Here is a 23,062-nt window from a genome sequence, read left to right on the forward strand (position 1 = left end):
CCCTTTAAATAAATGCAAATCGTGGTCAATGAAGGGTTTAACCTAAAGAAAAATATCAGATTGACAGTAAAGATTGTGGTAACAGGGTTTTGTAATCTGTACAATTACCCACAAGACAGTGAACAGAGTACGATTGTTCTTGGTGTTATGAGGATCTCCCACGGCTTACTGGATATGATATTAAAGTGAGATTTCGCGGATCAGTTGTACAGAAATATATTGATAGCTTTGTAATATTAATTGTTGATAATATATTTATAACAAATCAAGCTGTTATAAAGCACTGGAATATTCATGATATATAAAATATTTGCTTCGTTTTAAAGGGGTCTACAACAATTGAATCGCGATTACTGAAATCTCTTTCGCTTTTAAGTTTGGATAAGAAATTATTAAAATACTTAGGTGTAGATTTCGTGATATATATATAGGTTCTATATTTTGTCTAAAATGATTTGAACAACATCAGAAACATTACATTCAAATGTCAGGGAATAAAGTTATTAAATAACTTACGAATGAATATAATTATTTTTAATGATAATTTCCCCAAATCATTTAGGTCGTACTATTTCATATAGGTGCTTAGTCCTTGAACAGGAGCTTTAATCTCTAGACAATTGATTCGGTGATAGTTTGTATTATTGTTTGGCTGAAATACTATTGCCTTCGTTGGTCGTAATCATTAATTCGTCGTCACTATGCCCCAATATCTCCTGTATCAATGGAGCTAAAGCTAAAGCGGATTTGTTAAAGAAAAGATTTATTGCAATCTAATATTTGTAAATTTGGATGTTTTTTGTAAATTCTATTTTCTTAAGTCATGAATTACAAAATACAAATCTGAATAATGATACAAATCTTCAATGTATTTGCCTTAGGACTTAAAACATATCATCACGCATTGAGCACATGGTGTTTATCTAGTCCTCTTCACCCAACACTATCTGCATTATGCAGCGAGGCATGTTATTATGTGGTGCAGTTCTTGTCATAAATCTATACATATGACATCATGCGTTCATTTACAATTTGATTCCCCAATAGATAAAATCACATGTGAGAACTCAAACTTTAAAGGGTGTTTTGTCATTTAGGAATATTAAGTAGTGCGAAGATTATATACACATGAATACATTGAAAATATCATTTCTAAAGATGTGCTGTATCATTGCTTACTAAATAAGCAGCCAGAAGATTAAAAAACATAAATTCTGAATCATATAAATATTGTATAACTTGATAAGGAAGTTTTAAGGTTGTATAGAATTATCAATTTCTTTTGACAGGTCGATGACGAAAGCAAGTTATGTTTTGGAGATGCTTAACATATTATTTCAATATTAATAGGCAGTTGCCTGCAAAATAAATGTATCCCCCTGCACCCCCCCCCCCCCCACCCCCCAAAAAAATCAGAATTAATTTCCTCAATCTAATTAAACTTTCACTTTGAAGGATAAGTTTGAAAGAAGATGATTGATTGTGTTTAAATATCATTTGATCAATAGAAACTGTATGAAAAGAGACAAAGTGTCCAACCAAAAATTATAAATACGTCTAGTAGATGGATTCATAGTCATTTCTTATTGGTAAATAAACCTGAAAATGTTCAGTAAAGCAAACCTAAGTTAAAACTGAGATAATGTATTATTTTGGTTTTTCTATATTATTTACGGGCATTTATCAATTCTGATTGGTTATGAAATATGTTAAAGACTTTATACGTAGGTCGCTTAATAAAGAAATCCTACCTCTGTTGATTCTTTTCTTTTCTTCTCTGCTGAATTAGTCCCAGCAGCTTTATCCGTGGAAGAATCTGGATTTGAATTAACACTAAATAATTCATCTATTGTTCCGAAGTCAAATTTTGATACATATCCATTGAATAATTTCCCTGCCGTATTCCAAATGTTTGGTTTGCCTGATAGCACTTTTGTTGCTGATATTTTCTGCCATTGTAGTGTTCGTAACTTTGTTGTAGATTTAGGAATATTTTGTTGAGGTAGTTTTTGTACTGGAGATGGCCTGGCAAGGCCCGGAACCGGAGGTGGGGGTGGCATTCCCGGTGCCATCGGTGGAGGAGGCGGCATGCCCGGTGGTGGCGGCGGTGGTGGGGGTGCTCCCATACCAGGAGGCGGCGGAGGAGGCGGTGGTGGTGGCGCGGGGGCTTTTTTCGATGAGTCTATCGTTCCCGGATGAGAATTGTCTGTATTCCGTTTTGGAGACATTACACGAGTTCGTCCATCATGACACGCACACGTACATTTGCCATCACTTGTTGATTTTTCTCTCTGTCTCATAAAAGATTTCAGTAGTTTTTGAGAGTCATCATTGTTTTCTATAAGAGTTGCTCTCGATACAAGTGTTTCCACTGTCTGCCATATTAGTTTACTATTTTCATCACTCGGGTCTATTTTCAGCATGTGCTGAAGCGTCGTTAGGAAAATCTCCTGAGTTGTATCCGTAATCTGTAAAGATAAAAACATATGGCTGATATGGAATGGTTTGCAACATTGTTTCATCAATCAACATTGAGCTAAAAATAATCATTCTTTGCTCAGCACATATAAGTTAACAGTTGTATCTTGTCTACTTTTTGGCAAAACATATGATTTACAGGTGTTTGAGACAAACGAAAGGAATTGTATGTTTGGTGCATGTGTGAATGTGGAATTTCTGTTAGTTTGCTTAAATGTATTCGGTAAGTACAAACCATTTCTCCATGCTTATGATGCTTTAGTTACATGTATTCGGTAAGTACAAACCATTTCTCCATGCTTACGATGATTTAGTTACATGTATTCGGAAAGTACAAACCATTTCTCCATACTTATGCTGCTTTAGTTACATGTATTCGGTAAGTACAAACCATTTCTCCATGCTTATGATGCTTTAGTTACATGTATTCGGAAAGTACAAACCATTTCTTCATGCTTATGATGCGTTAGTTACATGTATTCGGAAAGTACAAACCATTTCTCCATGCTTACGATGCTTTAGTTATATGTATTCGGTAAGTACAAACCATTTCTCCATGCTTATGATGCTTTAGTTATATGTATTCGGAAAGTACAAACCATTTCTCCATGCTTATGATGCTTTAGTTACATGTATTCGGAAAGTACAAACCATTTCTCCATGCCTATGATGACTCAGACAGACAAATATTGACTTTTTCACCTCTTTTTTCTTTGTCCAAATATTCTCCTTAGACCTAGATTCTTCACTGAATAGCTAACAAAATGACTTTACGAAGTGTTTATATTGATACTATTATATAAATTATGTTTACCAAATATATACATATACTTATAATGTAAACAAACTTATATAAAAGAAATTTGATTGTACCTATTGTACCTATCTGGGATGAACAAAAGACTAACAAAAAAGATTAATAAATATTGATAGTGGTATAGAAACCTATTCCTCTTGGTTTAATTGGCAGATTAAGATTGTAGTCACACGGTTAATCATGTTAAGGTTTATTTATACAATAATTATTATATCATTTTTCTGAGATAAACATCTATATTTTCATATATTTTACGATTAATTGTAAACAGTGATTTTAATGTGAAAGACTATATAATTGATAATAAAATTACTGATTAAAACTAATATTTTTGTATTTCTAAAATATTAAAATTAATTTAATTTTAATACCATCATGCTACATCTTATTTTTAAACTAAATGTCATCAGTATTTATGTAACTTTAAAATGACATCTAATGAAGTTAATTTAGACTTTTAAAAATAAAAAGTTGTGAAAAAATCACCTCCGGTAAAAATCCAATTAATGATTGATAAAATAACTTGTCATAATTCGAGTGTCATAAATGATTGTTCTCCTTAATGGGATATCATATGTAACAGTTAAATGAAAATGTCTCAAAACATTTGAATGAGTGTGGAAACATAACCGTTTGTATTTGATAGGTCGAATTATACCACTTATTAACTATCAACTCAGCGAGACCTGACTGTCTACTGATTTGTTTATCCTGCATTCAGTAAATTATGTAAGAAAAACAGACCAATAATAGACTATTTTTTCAAACTATACACGGGCATGTAGACATTTGAACTTTTGATCCTCATTCACCAACTAATAGAAATCTAATCATTTTCTAAACTGAACAAATTGTTTCATTTATGACGCAAGTCTTTTTTTTTATCAAAATCGTTTGAAAATATTTTTATAATAATTTATATAGACTACATATGTACCCAAATTTGTGTATGGAAGCAATTTTTATCAGAACACTGTAAACATTTCTAACAATAGCTAAACATATTTTTATCACAAGAAATATAATGACATAACGTATATGTTCGTTTGCTAAAGATTTTTTGAAAAGAAATATATTTAAAAAAAATCTCTATTGTAAATTGTTTGAATCTTACCTGTGTAAATATGGCATGAAAAACATCCAGCGGACTGTTAAGGTCCACGCCTTTAATACCAGGAAGCTGCTCTTCATCATTCGCTTTCTGCTCATCGAAAACGTCCAGCTGAACAAGAATCTGTGAATCTACGTCTTCTTGTTTTCTGAAGTAGAAATTAAGATTTACTTTTTGAATTTTCAAATATTTTCTGGTTTTATAAACTAATAGTTATTATCATGACTGTTGGTATGTTTTATTTTGGACTGAGTAATAAAAGTTATAAACGTCATCAACATTGCTATCAATTCCTACATCTTAAATAGCCTGTATCCCTTACCCACAACCTATGACCCAAAGACAGAGAGCTGATATCACCAAAAACAAGAAAACAGAAAATAGCCTGGATCCCTAACCCACAACCTATGGCCCCAAAAAAAGAGAGCAGATACCACTTAAAACAAGAAAACGCAAAGAAAGACACATATATACAGTGTATGATACGGTGGACAATGTATCGGTTTATAGATTGATAATACCATTGTAGTAACATAAGTTGAAACAGTTTCTGTAAGTTAAGAGGTGAAGAGTTTCTAATTAAAGATCATATGTTCTAAGATTAGTGTTGAAATATTAAAGTACAACATTTCGTTGATGTCATAATTCCCATTAGCGTAAAACAAAAACAGCCCTTGTATACACTGGCTATTGTTTATCAATAAAAGTAAACAAAACGTTAAAATAAACATTCTGTTAAAACCAGGCAGTGTTACAGCTTTATCTCTAGTTCAAAGAACTTTTAATACTTGTGTATATTATACAAGCTTTCTTAAATATACATAAGGTTTTTATAACATACGTTCCTCTTAAAGATGTTACCATGATGTTTTAACAGCTTCAAATGTTCAAAATCATTCTATATACTAGACTAGTAGTATATAAATAGATTTCGTTGTCAAAATAGACAAAATAATTAAACAAAACTTTTTTAAATATCAATTTTATTTTTATATTCTCATGGTTGATTAGTTTGAGGGTATAAGTTTCCATATAATGAACCAAAACTTTGTACTTTTAATACTTTCAAATAACCAAATCAAATGTTAGTTTTAAAATAATCTACCATAATGACTTGGTGAAACGTCCCCCAATAGGTCACTTACCCAAAAAAGTTTAAAATTGATATTTAAACAGAAAGTCTCACGACGCCCTCACTCAATTTAGAACTTTAGTTAAAGGTGAAGGAATCCCAATCATAAAATTAAATCGTAACTCAATCTGTCCGAGTATAATCGGTAACAATCATTCGTTTTTCATTTCGTTATGTCTCACAAAAGTGTCATTGAAATTTTATTTGAACGTCGATGTACTTTTGTCATCGTTCTCATATTGTATAAATGTTACGAGTGGGACATTTTGATAATTAAAACCCTCCCACCCAATATTATAAATTAATTTGTCAACTTCTTTTTAATATGAATTATTTCTCATAAAAGGCTTAAACGAGGTACAAAATACGATTTAGGAGCTTCAATAGTATTAATCAGGCGTGGGTTTGATACTAAAATTTGTCAAATCTTCACAGTTTTGTATCATATAACAAATTTAAATGAAGTACTATGTATGTAAAAGATCAAAGTGAAAGTAGAATATATTAGATGTCCACAACATTTAATTTGTGCAATCTGTGTTTCCATAACAAACATGTTTGTAAAATCAACCAGAAGAAAAATTCAAATCAGAGTGTTAAAATTAAGTTGTAAGTTGACTTTTAGAGGTTGACTGTTAAAATAGTTTACCCCCTACATTGATGGGAGAACATGATTCAATCTAACCACCACATCTCGCACATATGTGTAGTGTACTCGCGCATGTGAAGTGTACACCTTTGAGAAATAAAACTAGGCGGCATCCTCTACAACCTGTGCTTAGAGTTAAATTAATTAAATAGACACATTTTAGCCTTTTTTCTATCTTTATTTTTTTATTTGGTTAACTCTCGAGTGTTTACTCTTGCGTTTACAAAACTTCTAAACGTGTTTGTGTTATATGTCGATGAGGCAGATACCCAACGGCACTACAAATAAATACAATTTGAATTAGAAGTCAATTTACCCCCTTACGAGTTATTAGCAAAGTGGAGGGGGAAGCATTGAGGCACCTTGCAGATCAAATGATAAGAGGAGGGAGATGCTTCTTGTGAAACATGTGAACAATTCTAACATAATGAAAACGCTAATAAAACTCAAAGCTATAGATAATGAAGGGGGTTTGGACACCCTTTTTGGTTCACAATTAAAAACAAAAGTAAAACAGATAAAGGACAGGCGAACCAGTACGATTAGGAGGTTGCGATACAACTGACCATAGATGTAATACCATTACATCTATGAACTGACACAGAGTAAAACTACCCTTTTACCAAATTAATTTTTGCAATCAAGTTTAAATGCACCCACTTGTATAACAAAAAGGCAGATATGTATAACAATGGTGCAATTATATACTTGATATCAAATAAATAAGCAAGAGTACATTAAAACACCTTTGAAAACAGGTGTCGAGTGTCACAAATAAGTAAAAATACATCACAAATATACAGGTATACTGTATAGTGAGTCATAAACAGCATGGTATAATTGAAAATTCTGATCAGGGTTCGAATGATCAATGGCATGAATATTAAACCTACTTAAATAAGTAAATAAAACCAACTTGTTCCTTCGATTTATTAGAAACGTGGGAAATTTGTTATACAGGCTTTCGATCAATTATATTGTAATTTGGATGCTAATTCATCCACCCCCTATTCACACGAGAAGATTTGTGGATGTACATCATGTCTTAGTATTTATTATCGGCCTTTATTATCCTCTCACCAGGTTTTACCTTTTGTGTTATTAAAACTAGTTATGTGCTTTGTAAGTTGGAATCTTCAATCTAACATTAACATGTCGTGTTGGCACAGATGTAAAAATCATAATTTGGCTAAAATCAGTTTGGTAAAAATCACCAGGTCATTGTATTATCATGTTTTCAGCCTCCCTAATAATGTTAAACGATAAGACCAAATTTTAACAGCAGTTTGTACGGCTCAAATTCCTAAGCCATGCACAGAACTGTTACATTTAAAATGAAGTATTGTACTTTTGGCGAATTGCATTTTTGCGAATATACTGAGGATTCCACACTCAAATTGAGAATGGAAATGGGGAATATGTCAAAGAGACAACAACCCGACCAAAAAGCAGAATTCAACCAATGGGTCTCCAACACAGCGAGAAAATTACACATATGCATGACGTACTCGCAAAATAACTGTATATCAATTCAAAAGGTAAGCATGCTCTAAGGCATCGGAGAGCTATGTATAATACATCTATGTCTGGGAGGGATATGTCGATTTCAGAGATAGTTTTCAGTCATTAGTTTAAGCCAATTTTGATTATTAACAAAGGACATGATGAGACGTTGACATTTACAATGATGTAACTGTTCTCAGACTTTCGCTAAACTTTAACTTTAAAAAAAAATATTTCATTTGAACTCCAGTGTAGTGTTTCTACTGTAGGTGAAATTTTTAGTTATTACGAAATTTCTCACATTCGATATGACCCTATTGACCCTTAACAATCGAACATGTATTAACAATTATCAAGATAACTACTTAACCGTAAACCAAACGATTTCACTGATTTTTACCTATACATGATTCAATGTACATTATAACCTTCAAGTCTTTCACATGTACTACTTATTATGTAGATAAAGGCTTTGAAGATGAATAAATAATGTTATTATTATGCAATACAATAAAGGTGCATACAAATGCATATTTATGTCAGTTTTCACAGATGGCTAATGATAGCACATGATGGACATGCATGCATTTTATACATGCTTCTCGTTGCCTGTCTCCCGAAACTTCAAAGGTCATGTAAGGCATGCATATATTTGTTGTTTATGTTGATCAAGGCATTGAATACCATGATGTGCTTGTATGAAAAATTGTAAATATTAATGTATATGGTTATTTTATGCAGATATATCAATGTTAACATTCCGTAGCTGAAAGCGGAAAATAAATTAAAATCAACATATCTAATGCATTCTGCTTTCATTGTGTTCAGATTTTCTTTTAAAAATTTAGTATAACTTTTTGGAGAATAAAAGTTTTCACATGAAAAATAAGAGGACAAAAAAATAGTTTAAAATACATTAAAACATACATGCTAAAAACAGTTGTCTTTTCACATTGGTTCATGTAGAGACAAGTCTAGATAATTAAGATTCTACAAAGTTCATTCGTACAAGATTGCATGCAATGACAAAAACAGTGCACCAAAATCTGCAATACCTCTAGTTAATCCATTGGTGTGTTCGAGTCGTTTGCATTAGTAAAAGATTAATTAAATTATTTTTATACTAGAAAAGACTCTCATTGTATGTTATCACCGGCTTAGTCAAGAGACAAAAATATTGATGTTATGACAAGGTTTGTTTATTTAGAATATATGTACAATAAAAACAATGATAGGAACTTGTAACCCGTGTGACAGAAGCCCAGAATGAGAATGTGTGCTATATAGAAGCTTATGTTTGACAGTTCTCCGCCTTTCAGTCTTCGATGGGGACATGTTGTTTGAAAGTTTGAAATTTTGTCCTAGTAGTTTGTTCAATTAATAACGACAATCATTGGTTATTGATCGAGATGATTGAAATGTTTGTAACTAAAATCAAACACCAAGTTAATTTTAAAGGCAAATAACCAGTACTATAGATTTCTCTAATACATGCTACCTACCTATTACTGACATTGCTTTTGTAAATTTATTTCTATTTGAGAGGATATTAAATATCAATACTCTGACCAGTTTAAAAAAAGTAGTACTTTAGTATGAGAAGTTTGTGTACCACTTGAATCAGACACAATATTAATGATAAATTATTTCTGCTTGCTTAATGTCCAGTTGAAAATATTTCATCCATATTAAAGGTAGAACAAAATAACAATTAATAGAGAAGAGAGCAGGTCAGTCGATATAAAGGACGAGAATTAATGGTTGCTCTGAAGATAAAGAAATCAACGATTGAAGGCACCCATTTTACCTTGCAACAGACCACCTATGGACATTTCAAAAAGTTTTTATTTTGTGATGTTCTAGATCTTTACTTACTGCAACAGATGCAGGAAATGTGAACAATTTCAAGCTAATTACCGGATATTACAAAGAAACAGATTTAGTGTCAAACAATTTTTATTAATTAAGATTTCTTTGCCAAATAAAAATGAAAGTCTGAAAGGTGTGCCAAAAATTATATGTGGGATCTGATCAACCACTCTGTCTTTATAAATCAATTAGAATATGAGGAAATACAGAAATAGACCTTAAGTTAGAACGATTAATCAGTTTTTGATTTACAATCGGGACTTATGACTTAATTTTCTATAATGTCGTTTTTATACGAAAACATACATGCTTTATAAGAAAAAGATTAAGAACAAGCAACGAAGAGATTTTGAAAATGTTTGTCTGTATACCTCTAGAAGAGTTGTGAAGTGTAAATTTGGCTGCAGCATACTTATTCAACTTGCATATAATCATACAAAAAAGCAAAAACAAATAAAAGCCAAATTTATTAACTTTAAGTCTCAATTGAGAGACGAATCAATCTATCGTTGTAATGTCTTACAATAAAAGTTATAATTTGCAAAATTAGAGTGGATTAATTTACATTTAACAAAAAATATAATAGAAAATGTAATGTTCTGTTTAAAATCGGAAAAAGGAGAAAAATGCATAAAGTATTATGGTGTGCATTGGTACATATAAGACATAAATGGCTGTCAGCAATATCTCTATTATTGTACTTATAAGTCGTAAAAGTATGACAAAGTACTATAGCGATCCCCATAACTAACTTATAATGATAGCGAATAACAATTGGTTATTACTTTAAGTACGCTTATCTCTTTATCAATGGATAAACTGAGATTGTTTCTTAATAGCTTTATCTGATTTACACCAATAAAATCATAAATAGATAATCAAACTAAAAAAACTGAGAGACTTACTGTGTATGTTGCCAGGAAAGTCCCTTGTCATTTTTTGGATCAATGAAAATAAATTTGAAACTCCGAAACCACCCCTGTCCTTCCATGATTAGCCTAGCTAAGACATTGTATCATACTGATAGTGAAATGATCGGTTCCCCTAAACCCAAACTAATTGCTGAAATAGCAGATCTTGTCTCAGAATGATCGTATTCTTCTCTTTTCTAGTATTAATGGAGGCACGAGAGGGTTTGAGATAGAGTAATTAATAAAAGAAGACGTCTGGTAATTACTTTAACTTATGTTTCAATAAAGAGGTAATTAAACAAACAAAAAACACATTCAGGCTATATCATTTAGCTTCTATTTAAGTATTACTATCATTCTCGCAACCCTAAGAATGTCCATTGCTTTTGCAAATTATTCGATCTACGAAACGATAGATGCTTTGTAATTATGTAGTAGATAACAAGAGAACTATTACAATGTGATGTGTTCTCCCCTCAGTATCTCCTCCCAAACATCTGTAGGTACGTAGTTATAGTCATTTTCACCTCTGTATTATGTTAGAACATATTGTGTAATAAATAAGTTTCTAATTATAACCAGGTGCTTGTTAATCTTAGATAATGTAGAAATGCACCGTCACTATATATACAATAATCAATTGTTACATTGATGTGTTACGATGCGAACCAGGAAGTAAATCGCATGCTAAAAGGAAATGAGCAAGACACGGGAAATGGAAAACGACTTAATAGCGCAAATCCACAGATGAAATCGTTAAGCGATCAAGCACATTCTGAAGTTAAACATGCACAATCTTCAATTAAAAGATGCAATATCTGCGAGTAAAAGATGCACAATTTGGAAGTCAAATGTGAAACATGCATAACAGAAGCAAAGCTTACAATGAACATGCAACTTAAACTAGAAGCTAAAAATTGGCCACATAACTAAATTAAATACCGTCGACCTTGAAAATCGAAAAGAAGAACTCAGAACTCCATGGAGAGGACATAATTCCCTTTTTACTTAGTATTAAAATGCAGAAATTTCACAAACCGCATTACTAGATTGCACTTTAAGACGTGACAAAAAAGTTCTGTGTGGTTTACCCAACCTTGGTTCTCCTAATTGTTTTATATATGGTTTGTTGAATTTTCGTGATTCATATTGTGGTATAGCTAGGACGTTCTTTTATCAAAACAAACACGCCAATCAAATATTCACTTCTTTGGTTTAAGGTTTACAAGTTTTAAGACAGATTTACAGCCCATTTCAATAATTAATGTCAATTAAATAATTAAATATCAATAACATTCACTTACCTTAGTTTATTAATGATTTCTTGCAGCCGAAGACCTTAAAAAGACAAGGAAGTGTTAGTCAGCATAAACTGCCTTTTTGTTATTATACACTAACAAGGAAAACAAAAGTAGTCAAGTTATTAAAAACAATGCCATTGCAATTCCGTGTTGTAAAACGCTGTGGCTTTGATTTTGACAGCTATGTTCAAACTAAGGACAATTTCCTCAAATGAAGGCGACAAAAAGTTGGGCCGAAGCCTTTTATATTTATAGTGGTTGGTCTTCATAATGTCGACCAGGCATAAATTTATTCGGTTACAATATGTTTGTATAGTCTTTTTCCTTTGCATGAATATTCAGTACCGTGAAGTTTTAAATACTGTTATTCGTATTCAAACCTATAGCTGTATGTAGAACTGGCACTATTTCATCATGTGTTGTTGTAATTATTTTCGCATTGACATTTATATCCATATCTACTTTTATTCACAAATAATCTAGATAAAAATAAGCACTGTGAAATCAACTAAATATATTGATACCAAGGCCCGATTTCGAGCTAGCAATCGCGGTTATTTGATTGCGGAGAAATGATTATTACATGGTAAAGCACCTTTCTTTTACATAATTCAGTAGCATGTATTTGTAATGGTTTTATTAAAATAACTTGGTATTACTAAGTAAAATGTGACGTACTTAACTTTGACAATCTATTACATATTAACGTCAAATTAAAACAGCGACAAACACGACAACACAAACATCGAATTATCATTATAAGAAAATTATCGATAGACGTAGAATTAGTGGAGTTACCTAATAATGTATTATATTCCAAAAACAAATTCTTCGTAGAGAACGTTTTGTATTGACATTTCATATGTACTTTAAATATGAGTAGAATCATTATATTGATTCAATAGCAGGCAAACTTGACTGAAAATTTTAATTCAGATTTTTAACTGAATTATTCCTGCACGAATGATATAAGAGTGCATATTATATACATCATAACAATTTTTTTTACGTCGACTCTTTTCATTTAAAACACGATTTAAAAACAAAATAGACTTATTTTTTTTATACATTTGAGTAAAGTGCAGAAACGAGATGAGAGTGCATATGAATGTATCGTGCACAGTTTTTGTAGACAGAAGAGCATATACAAAAAGTAAAAGACGTGGAAATACGTTGGACAAAGGGTGTTGGGACGAAAGTGAAAGTAAGAAATGGAAATTTCCAACCCAATGGTCTTTCCTTTAAGAATCGTAAAGTCACTGTTAAATACTTTTTTTCAGTAGGATGTCCTCGTATATGATGAACATAAGTTAGACCTCTCCTTTAGCTTGAACTTCGAATAGAGGTCAACAAGATATATGGCGACCTGACTAGAACAGTTTATGTTTATAAATCCTTGTCAAAATAATCAAAGTTTAGAGAAAAAACATTTAGAATACACAATACTCCATATCTCAAGAAGGACTATTAAAACATGCCAAAGGCTGTATGTAGAATTGACATTAGTTTTAAGTCGCCTTAGTAAGGATAATACGACATTCACAATCAGACATACCTAAACATCGAATTGTGGTCAATTTAGACCCCAGGAGGATATTTGGACTTAAATCGTTTGTATGTTGGTGCAGTATTACTATTCAGGTGTTTTGGTTCTTCCTTAATACTCGCATTGTCTAAATATGTTAATATTGATAATGGCTTGAAAAAAGTTGTTTTAAAATCTGGTCTGTTGATAGAATTGATAGAATTATGGTTAGGTTTCCCATACTTTGAAATGAATATACATGTAAAACAAATTTTCAGATATCCACACCTGTGCCTGTTAAGAGGTAATGCAGTTTAAGACCAGACAAAACGAACTACCGTTCCTCTGTTAAAGAAAGATTTGTATTAGTAGATAGTGCATGTTCGTTCAATGATAAAATAATGTTTATATTCAAGTTTTCAGAATAAACATTTCAACAAATCTTACCGAAAAACTCATTTCGTGTCCGAATTCTGTCTTCCACTTTTTCTGTGTATATTATAATACAATTAATTAACTGTAGTAATATAGTTTTGTAGTCGGTATTATCTGTATTTCGTAGTTCATCAATCAGTGTGGAAAATCTGTAATTCTGTTTTCTATGTTTCTGTAAATAAAAGAAAAAAATGTTAATTCTATTCAAGAAATATATTAAACAACACTTCGTAGTTATATTATTAGACAGGAAGTATTAATAAATAGAATTTTTGTCGTATGACATTCGTAGAAACTCAGATGCTTACAGTCAGCAAGTCTAAACCAGAACACCAAAGCTACTGTGAGGTGTGTGTAATATAAAACAAAACAAATAATCAAATGGATGAACAAAAACAGGCGATTTAAAGTATAGAAAAAAAGAATAATCAAATAATAAACAAAACAGTCAAGGTAATGCAAAAAAGTAGGTAAGGCTTCTGAAGGGAAAAATTGAAAACTGAAGTTTTGGTTTCTATGAAATTCAGATGGAGTCAACTAGAGGCATACTTGCTATATTTTTATTCAAAAGAACTCTGTTGAAACATGTATGTACTTTTTTTAGTTCATTATTTATTTATTCATGCATTCAATAATTAAGTCATCTTGGTTGTTTTGTTCCTTTAATGTGTTTAATTAACACTATGGAACATACTGGTACCAGTGTCGTAAGACACTAAAACACACTTGGATCCTGAATCTTTAAATGAAAAGTACCGAATAAGGACAATGATGGCGTTATTACGTTCTACACTGACTGCCCTACAACTGACTTCCCTGTTTGGTACCGCCTATTAATTGTTTTTAATTTTTTACTATGTCAATAGTACTGTATATATTATGACAAACTGAGATGGAATTTTAATAAATATATCTCAATCCGCTTTTCAAAACAATTATGAATTATAAAACATATGCAACATAAAGTGCTTCATTGTTATGAAAGAGTTTGTTTTGGATAAGTATATCTCTGTTTAAATAAGTGCAAACCTGACTCAGAATTATGAATGGAACGGGAACAACCTATAATCAAACTTGAAGCACAATGCAAAACTGTTTTCCATTTTTATTTTTATTTAAATAAAAACACACTCTTTGATTGGCAATATAATCACTTCAGATTACTTAACACTTTAAAAGTAAAATTATATGCAATCTAACAATTAAGATTATTGATATAGCTTACGTGAAATCTAGACATCTTACAATCAAAATTGTTCAGAATTACTTTCACATTGCTAAATTAATTTTGTGATCGTTTAGTGTTAATATCTTAAGATCATCTTAAATGTTTGCTGCACTTTATTTCGAATTGGCTTATGGTATTTTATAAATAAATGTTTCTTTTTCATGTGAAAAAAAAACATCAACTGTAAAGTCTATCACGCGTGTAACAATATCTGGACGTCGTATGATTCTATTTTTTAAAGTACACACCCATTTTCGTTTATGTTTCCTAGAAAAAAATATTTTCGAGGTATGCACTTATCCTGCTTTTGGAAATCTATTTTAGAGTCTGAATGGATATACTTAAAATCTCTCAACATTTTAACAATTATACAAGAATCTTTCTTCTTTTGATATTAATTCAAACCGAATTTAGTGACAAGAAAGAAATTCAGAATGATTTTGATTGAAATATGTCTTTTATTGAACCGACTTGATGCATGTGCTTTCTCAACTTATCTTTGTTATTTATGTATTAGTGTTTATGCAAAGGACTTTCTGAACTCTGTTTATAAAATCAATACAGAGAACATGGTACTTCCTCATTGCGACATTCCCAATGTGACTTAAACCCGTTTTTTTGGTAAAAAATAAATAAATGATCCATCACTATATATATTCGGAATTTACAACTCCACCAAATTTACCAAAACTGAATAAGAATTGTTCTGTATGATAAATTGATGTATTGGTAAATTTATATATAAACAGTGTCAATTTGACATGCAACTATAATCATATCATGTAAATAGATTCTACAAGAACGCTGCAACATGAATATGCCTACCCCCAATGCTGTTTCTGTTATCAGAACACAGGTATTACAATAAAGATACGCTAATTATATAATTAGTCAAGTGATGTTCAACTTAATTAGAAGTGATGCCTTTTTGCCTCCAACAAGCAGTTTATCTTGTATTTATATTGGCATTAAAACCTATTATATTTTTACAAAATGGGAAACATAATTCCTCCTTACTGTCACAACTACATGTATCTGCTATTATGTTAAAACAAGAAAACAATAATCCCCACAGGAAATAAAGAATCCAGTTCAAAGACTTTAAACAGAACTTTGAAACAAGAAATGTTGTTTTAAAGGTAAGTGCCGAGTTCATTCCGAATAACCACAGATAGTTAATGACAGGGACATATTAATGAATACTTAACCAAATTACGATAGTAGTGTAAAATGAGAATCTCGCCTCTTCCTGCGCATCAGTATGTTAAGTAGTAAGCCAGGATCCTAGGACAACAGTAGCGTAGATTGTGGTGTATGTTAGAGCAACCACATGGTCTCAATTTAATATTCCAATTGGTTCTACCTTTTTTCCTTATAACTAGGAGCCTTTTGTTTACTTTTTAGCCTTACTACGCTTCTTAAAAAATAATGTTTTATGAAATACATATGTACATAAAGGGCAATATGTTCCACGGATTTCTCGTAATGATATTACATTTACATATTGAAAACTGGTCTAAACCAATTTCACTCTAACGCATGTTCATATATATATTTTAAATCGATTGAGTTTTCTCCTGATACCGACTCAGTCCGTAACAGAAAGTTGTTGGTACAAATTATTTTTGTTTACAGCACCGGTAGTCAGACTATCAATCTTGCTGTGTCAGCTGAATACTGGTGTACGTATAGAGAGCAGATTATCAAAGATGTTGGTTATTCATTCACACAAATAAAACATTCTTAGCCAGGAATGCAATTTTATAAACGATTTATCACCATTAGTTTTTTTAATTCAATTTTGTCAAAATTTATTCTTTGCCAACGAAATAATGTTCTATTTCGTGCAGGTTATATTTTGCGTTAAATTAGAAAGAACTCAACCATATATTCATGAAATTAGTTTACATTGAGACACGTCTGGTCAGCTAAGTTAGTATGTAGACAAATTCAATAAATCAGTTTGGTAAACATGCGTTTTTAAAAGTATTAAAATATTGCTTATTCTGCAATTTTTCGGACTCGCTTAACATTTTTATAATATCTGAAAAAAGTTAATTACCATAAACTGACATATTATCTTGTCACTTATATTACATCTGTTTGTCAAAAGAAATACGAAGAATCCAGAGTGCACATAGTTTCAGTTTACATGAACTATTGTTCAATGATTACATATGTGCCAGAAATATAAGCCGTTTAGTATATATACGAGTTTAATAAGTATGTGCTAAGACTTGCTAGAAACGTTACACGTTAGACATTTTACTGAAAAGGAGTTATCTGGACTGCCTTGTTATGCTTATAAATTATGTATCATTTGTAGGTAGTTTAATGGTAGATGTAAACTTCAGTGACAACCAACCAAATATTTAATAATGATAAATGTGACTTATGAAACAATCAATTATAATCAATAAAACAAGCAAAAACAAGAGGACTATCATTGTTAAGATAATATTATAAATATGTAATTTTCTTAAAAGTATATATATATATATATGAATCAATTTATTTCATATATGCATGATAATATAAAAACCAATTAAGCTGTATATGCATGATAATATAAAAAAACAATTAAGCTGAAGTACCAAAAAGTGCATGAAGGTTTGTTGAATCTTTGAAGTGTTGTTCGTTTGTGTTTTTCTTTAGGGGTAAATGACAGATAGAATGTCTTAAATAAAGATTAAATTAGCTTGATTTTCAAAATGTGTGGGAACATATAAGATCAAACAGGTAAACTTGAAAGCAGAAACAAGCCCTGAGAGGTTTCCGAATATGAAACATAAAAGTGAGTTTTTTTTCTCTTTGTTAATTCCCCTTTCATTAAATCACCTTTAAATTAAACTTTTCTATAACCTTCCTTATATTTAGGTCATCCTGTCACGACCTACTGAAATATATTAAAAGAAGGGTCTACATCGTAGAGTAAATATTGATTGTGAAAGTGTTTTTGTGTTGACTTAGTCCTTCTCAATTCTTCCACTCAGGTCTTTAAATGAAAGAAAATGTAATTGTGTGTGTAATTTGACCCTATATTTCTGTGGTTTTGTCTTCGAAACATGGGCTCTTATGTTTCTTATCATGTTATAGGTTGGAATATACATAAAACATTTGTTTTCCTCTGTTATAGATATATATTTAAGGTAGTCTAGTACACATGTGAATTCAGCAGAGCAGAACAAAAGCAATGACAACTCCACAAAAGAGCAAATTATTTTTAGGCTTCTAGATTTCTTTGAAACACGTTTGACATTGTGTCATTGCCATTTTCTTAAAAAGATGCTGTAATCAAAATCAACAGATTATCTATGCTCTTGAGCCTCTTGAAAGATTTTAAAACCGTGTATGTTATGTTCCTTGCATTCAATAAACGTATATGTCAATTGTAACCCTCGTTTTGATTTGCATGAACTATTCATCACTGGACATGAAGTTAACAACACACAGCTTAATTTTAACTTAATATTTTTTTTTATATGGAAATACGACTTATTACAAAGGCCCATCGATAACTTTTCTTACTAGGACAATGACAATAAAAAATTGCACAGTAAAATGGGTTCCAATTACGACAGTCGACTCGAAGATTCTTTTCCGTTACGTAATTTTTGCTATCCATAATTTGAGAGCACAAAGGTCACATCGAACAAGATTAAAACTGATAGTTTGGTTTGATATACATCTATACAATAATCAAACGGTATCATTCGTTCCTCCTTCAATGAAATACCTCAGTGTCTTTGGCCCACGTTATATATATCTAATGGTTACTGTTTATCCCTTACGAAGGTCGCTTAAGTAAAAGAAAAAGATTGTAATATAAAACACAAACTTGGCGGCACTTTACTTCTAACTGATGCATTATTTAGAGATAAACAGTGTGCACACAGTCAATTTTCTTGGGTGGAGTTACAATTTCACATGTTCAATTTTAAGCAAGTCATTTTCAATTCTTTATTTTCACATGATTTCTATAATTTAAGTCTATAAATGATTACAACTTAAACGTTTTGGTCACACTGACGCAGCAAACACGGCTAACGGTTGGATACTTGTGACAAACAGACCTATTTTCGAACAAACCTATCAATCAAATCAGTCTTTTTACGCCCAAATATGCATGAAATGAGATGTTTAAATAATTGGAAAAATAAAATGCAAGTAATCATTTAAGTTGTATCAATTTCTTTAGATTGAGACTAATTGCATCAATCAACTTATACCTATAACAAATGTTCCCACAGGACCAATTTACTTTCTTTATTTGTTCGGATTTTGGTTTTTTTAATGAATGACAAGCAGTAACACTAAAAAAGAACCGAAAGATGAACTCTTCATTTTTTTTCCTTTTTGCACCCAAATATAATGAACATGAGTTCTGTAGAGCTCTTAACCGACTTAAAATTACATACGTCAAAGTATACTATAATGGACTAGTTTTGATAAATTCATTTATAGAAGAACAAGGAAAGTGTTTTTTGCTGTCTGTATTAGTTTAGCACTTTTTGGAAAACGGTTCTTTTGTATAGTCAGGCTCAATCGGAGGAAAATAAATGTGAAATGGCGAATAAAGTTGACTATGTCTTATGGGCTCTACATAATGTTGAAGGTCATACAGTGACCTATATTTGTTAATTTCTGTGTCATTTGATGTCTTGTGGAGAGTTGTCTCATTGGCAATCTTATTTTTATATAACAAAACATTTTTTTTAAAACTGTTCGAAAAGTAACTAATAGATGTTTCTTATGAAATATCCAAGACTACGTAATTCAATTTAAGACATTTCTTCATTTCTTATGATGTAATCTAATCTTAACAACCATAAATCCTTGATGAAATTACTAATTTGATTTAAATCTGTTATTTAGACTTTAGTACGACAAAACCTATAATAGATATTGTATCATCTCCGATTGAAATTGAAATTTTAAATTTGAAAGTGGACTTAGTTAGGATAAGAATTCAATGACTGAATAAATCAAAGGAAGTAAGATATTAGTCACGTGATACTAATAGTGGTTTGACTTTCAAAACTAAATACACCGATTAAATTAAACTTTCCACTAACATGATCCAATACGATGATATTTAGGGAACCACAAACGCATTGCCTGAATACGACTCTTAATCAATTGCATACAAATGAATAGATAGTGCAAAAATAAACTTAAAAGGTGACACTTCTTAGAGTTCGTGCGATTCCTTCAGTTTTGGCTTTTTTTTTTAATATACCTTGACTTGTATCGTTTTAATCCATTTGATGATATCTAGAAGTCGCTAAACTACTGATGTCAAAACGTGCATTCAAGGAATGAAGGGAGATCACGGAGGTGCCGTAACATAACGTCCTCTAAGCTTATAGACTCAGTATGAGTACAAACAGTAGAGGTGTAAAATAAACATGTCCAAAAGCTGGACAGCAAGCTTGTAAACTCAGCATGTGGTAGTTAAACACAGGTGTAAGTCAAATATGTCTTGTAAATTTAATTCTGAGGCAAACAACATATGGGTGTAAAAATTTATATTATACAGGTTGTGAAATCAGTTAACATGTATATATTTAAGAAAACAAACATAAAATGGCCATGCAGTTTTATTTTATTTTTCGTGTTGGTGTCCTTTTCAAATAAAGTCTATGTTTAATGTGTCAACAATAATGTTTGCCAAGAACAGAACGCTTTCTATATTGAAATTTTATTATGTAAGGAATGTATCACGCAGTTATTAGATGTTTTATGTGTTCCTTGTAAAAATTGATTTTATTGTCATACACGCGAGAGGTTCAGCGCTATAAAACCAAGTTCAATCAACAATTTTCTACATTTCAAAATGCCTGTACCAAGTCAGGAATATGACAGTTGTTGTCCATTCGTTTTGTGTGTTTTATCTTTTGATTTTGCCATTTGATTAGGGACTTTCTGTTTTAAATTTTCCTCGGAGTTCAGTATTTTTGTGATTTTACCTTTTATTGAATGGATCTATGAAAAAGAGTTACTCTTTTTCAAAATAGAGAAAGTGAGAAGTTCCTATAATTGAACGTTTTTTCTAAAGTTTATACTATATCTAATATTTACAATTCTTAAACCATATGTTTTCTTTATTCGTCATTTTTCAAAGCTAGTGTACCTCTGATTTTAGAGAAAAACGTTTATGACCAAGTACTTTGTAAGATATTTCAAAAGAAAAAGCTGACACTGAATTCCTTGGCTTGCGGGTACTCGGTACAAAGTGTGTAAAGAACATTTTGTAGATTTTCCACTTCAGAAAGCTTTGCAAAACAGACTGACAATATCTTTTCTTCAGTTTGTTTGCATTTTAAAATTCGCATATATTTCAAATAACAAATTTATACAAAGATACATTAGTTCTTTACAGTCCATTTCTCTCACTTGACTGAACAAACATAAACTGGTTTCCTCACAGACACAAAATCTGTAGTATGATATATAATCTCCGTATTGTTAACTCCATTAAACATTATCACATCCCAACATGGGTTTTAACGCGTTTTCACAAAACGATAACCTATTGCCAACATGTCCAAAGAAAAATGAGTATTACTGTCAGTATGGTTTGGACCTATTTTTGATTTATGATTACATCATGATGGGTGGAGATTTGTTGTTAACAGATTAAGTTAGCACTTTAGTTGATAGTTTTGTTTATATTTCTATTCTATCTTTTTTTTCACATATTTGAAGGAAATTGATTAATTCAAGTATCATCCGCCCATTGATTGACATAATTCTTAACTGTGATTCTTAACTGTGTTACAAATAATCAGATTAAAAGATTTTAGGGAAAAGATTCATTAAATCAAGTAAAAACCATAACAATATGAAAATTTTGGCATAATTTAAGGCGGAAGTGTTCTTAGAGATAACTGTCACGCACTAAATACTATTTATTTTTGTTTAAATGAAATGATGATTCGTCATTTATTATAAATATAAGTTGACCTTCAGCACATGGAAGAAGGTTATAACGGTTATGGACGGAAGACATTAATATGACATGTTAATAAAGGAACCATTTGACCTATTTTCAAATATTTCATTTTGTGTCGTTTGAATTTGATTGCGTGTAACTTCAGGCGAGATTCACGTCTGATAGCGTTAAGTCGTCTTTATCTATTTCCTTTAATGAAGAGCTCCACACCAGGAGGTCGTTTATATAAAGACCAAACAAAAAACCTTTCATATATACATAAAGATTTCATATCAAAAATTGAATAATTGCCACTTAATTTAGACTTAATGGTCGCCATCATGAGAACCTGTTGAAATTTAGAATTAAAGACAATGTCATTAAATAATGTCTCAATGAAACTCTATCATTTGAGTTAAATTCTTATTCAACATATAAAGCAAACTGTCAAAATCAATCTCACTATCTAATGCAACATATGCAAAAGCACAACACAGCACAGATCTCATTTCATAATACGTGAATTCTGACAAAAAATAGGCATGGTTCGTATTCAATGACACCGTCTCCTTAGGCTTAATTATGATACACTAACGGTTAATCTTTTTATACTTTCAGAATATGTGTACTAGCATCTACAGGCGCGGATCCAGAGGGGGGGTCCGGGGGTTGGAACCCCCCTTCTTTTGGACGATCAATGCATTTGAATGGGAACATGTAATTGGACCCCCCCCCCTTTTTGTCCTGGGTTAGGAAACCCCCCCCCTTTTTAAAAATGGCTAAATGATATGTAGCCGTGTAATGCAAACTAGAACGACATATCCAATAAAGCAAATGTAAAAAACAGCAGAAATGTCTCAACCAACCGTCTTTATCATCACTAATGTTATTTAAAGCCTCTTTTAAAAGCACAAAAATACATTTCTGACAAACAATGCTATCCCTTTTGTATTTGCCTTCGACTGATTTTTGAGAGGATTGTTTATGGTAAATCTTTGAAAAAGAATATAGAAGATATGCCTGGCTCTGCCACCTGTTTCGGGTTTAATAATGTTAGTTTAAGGAAGTAAAGCAGGTATACCGACCAACTTACACATATATACCAGTATACATAGTCTAAGTGGTTATGATTGATCTATCAGAAGAATCGATTGAATTTTAATAAAACT

General features: G+C 31.3%; 1 protein-coding gene across 1 annotated transcript in view; it reads right to left on the bottom strand.

Annotated features, from left to right (window-relative positions):
• Positions 1 to 23,062, bottom strand: part of LOC139484859 (uncharacterized) — a 94,915-nt gene that overhangs the window by 14,305 nt on the left and 57,548 nt on the right. Inside the window, exons 5-8 of the mRNA XM_071268863.1 lie at positions 13,744 to 13,903; positions 11,775 to 11,808; positions 4,410 to 4,554; positions 1,752 to 2,468 (exon numbers count right to left, since the gene is read on the bottom strand). Of these exons, the coding sequence (XP_071124964.1) occupies positions 1,752 to 2,468; positions 4,410 to 4,554; positions 11,775 to 11,808; positions 13,744 to 13,903 (1,056 nt within the window). The remainder of the gene's footprint in view (positions 1 to 1,751; positions 2,469 to 4,409; positions 4,555 to 11,774; positions 11,809 to 13,743; positions 13,904 to 23,062) is intronic.

Source organism: Mytilus edulis, chromosome 8 (genome assembly GCF_963676685.1).
Source record: "Mytilus edulis chromosome 8, xbMytEdul2.2, whole genome shotgun sequence".
Taxonomy (NCBI): Eukaryota; Metazoa; Mollusca; class Bivalvia; order Mytilida; family Mytilidae; genus Mytilus; species Mytilus edulis.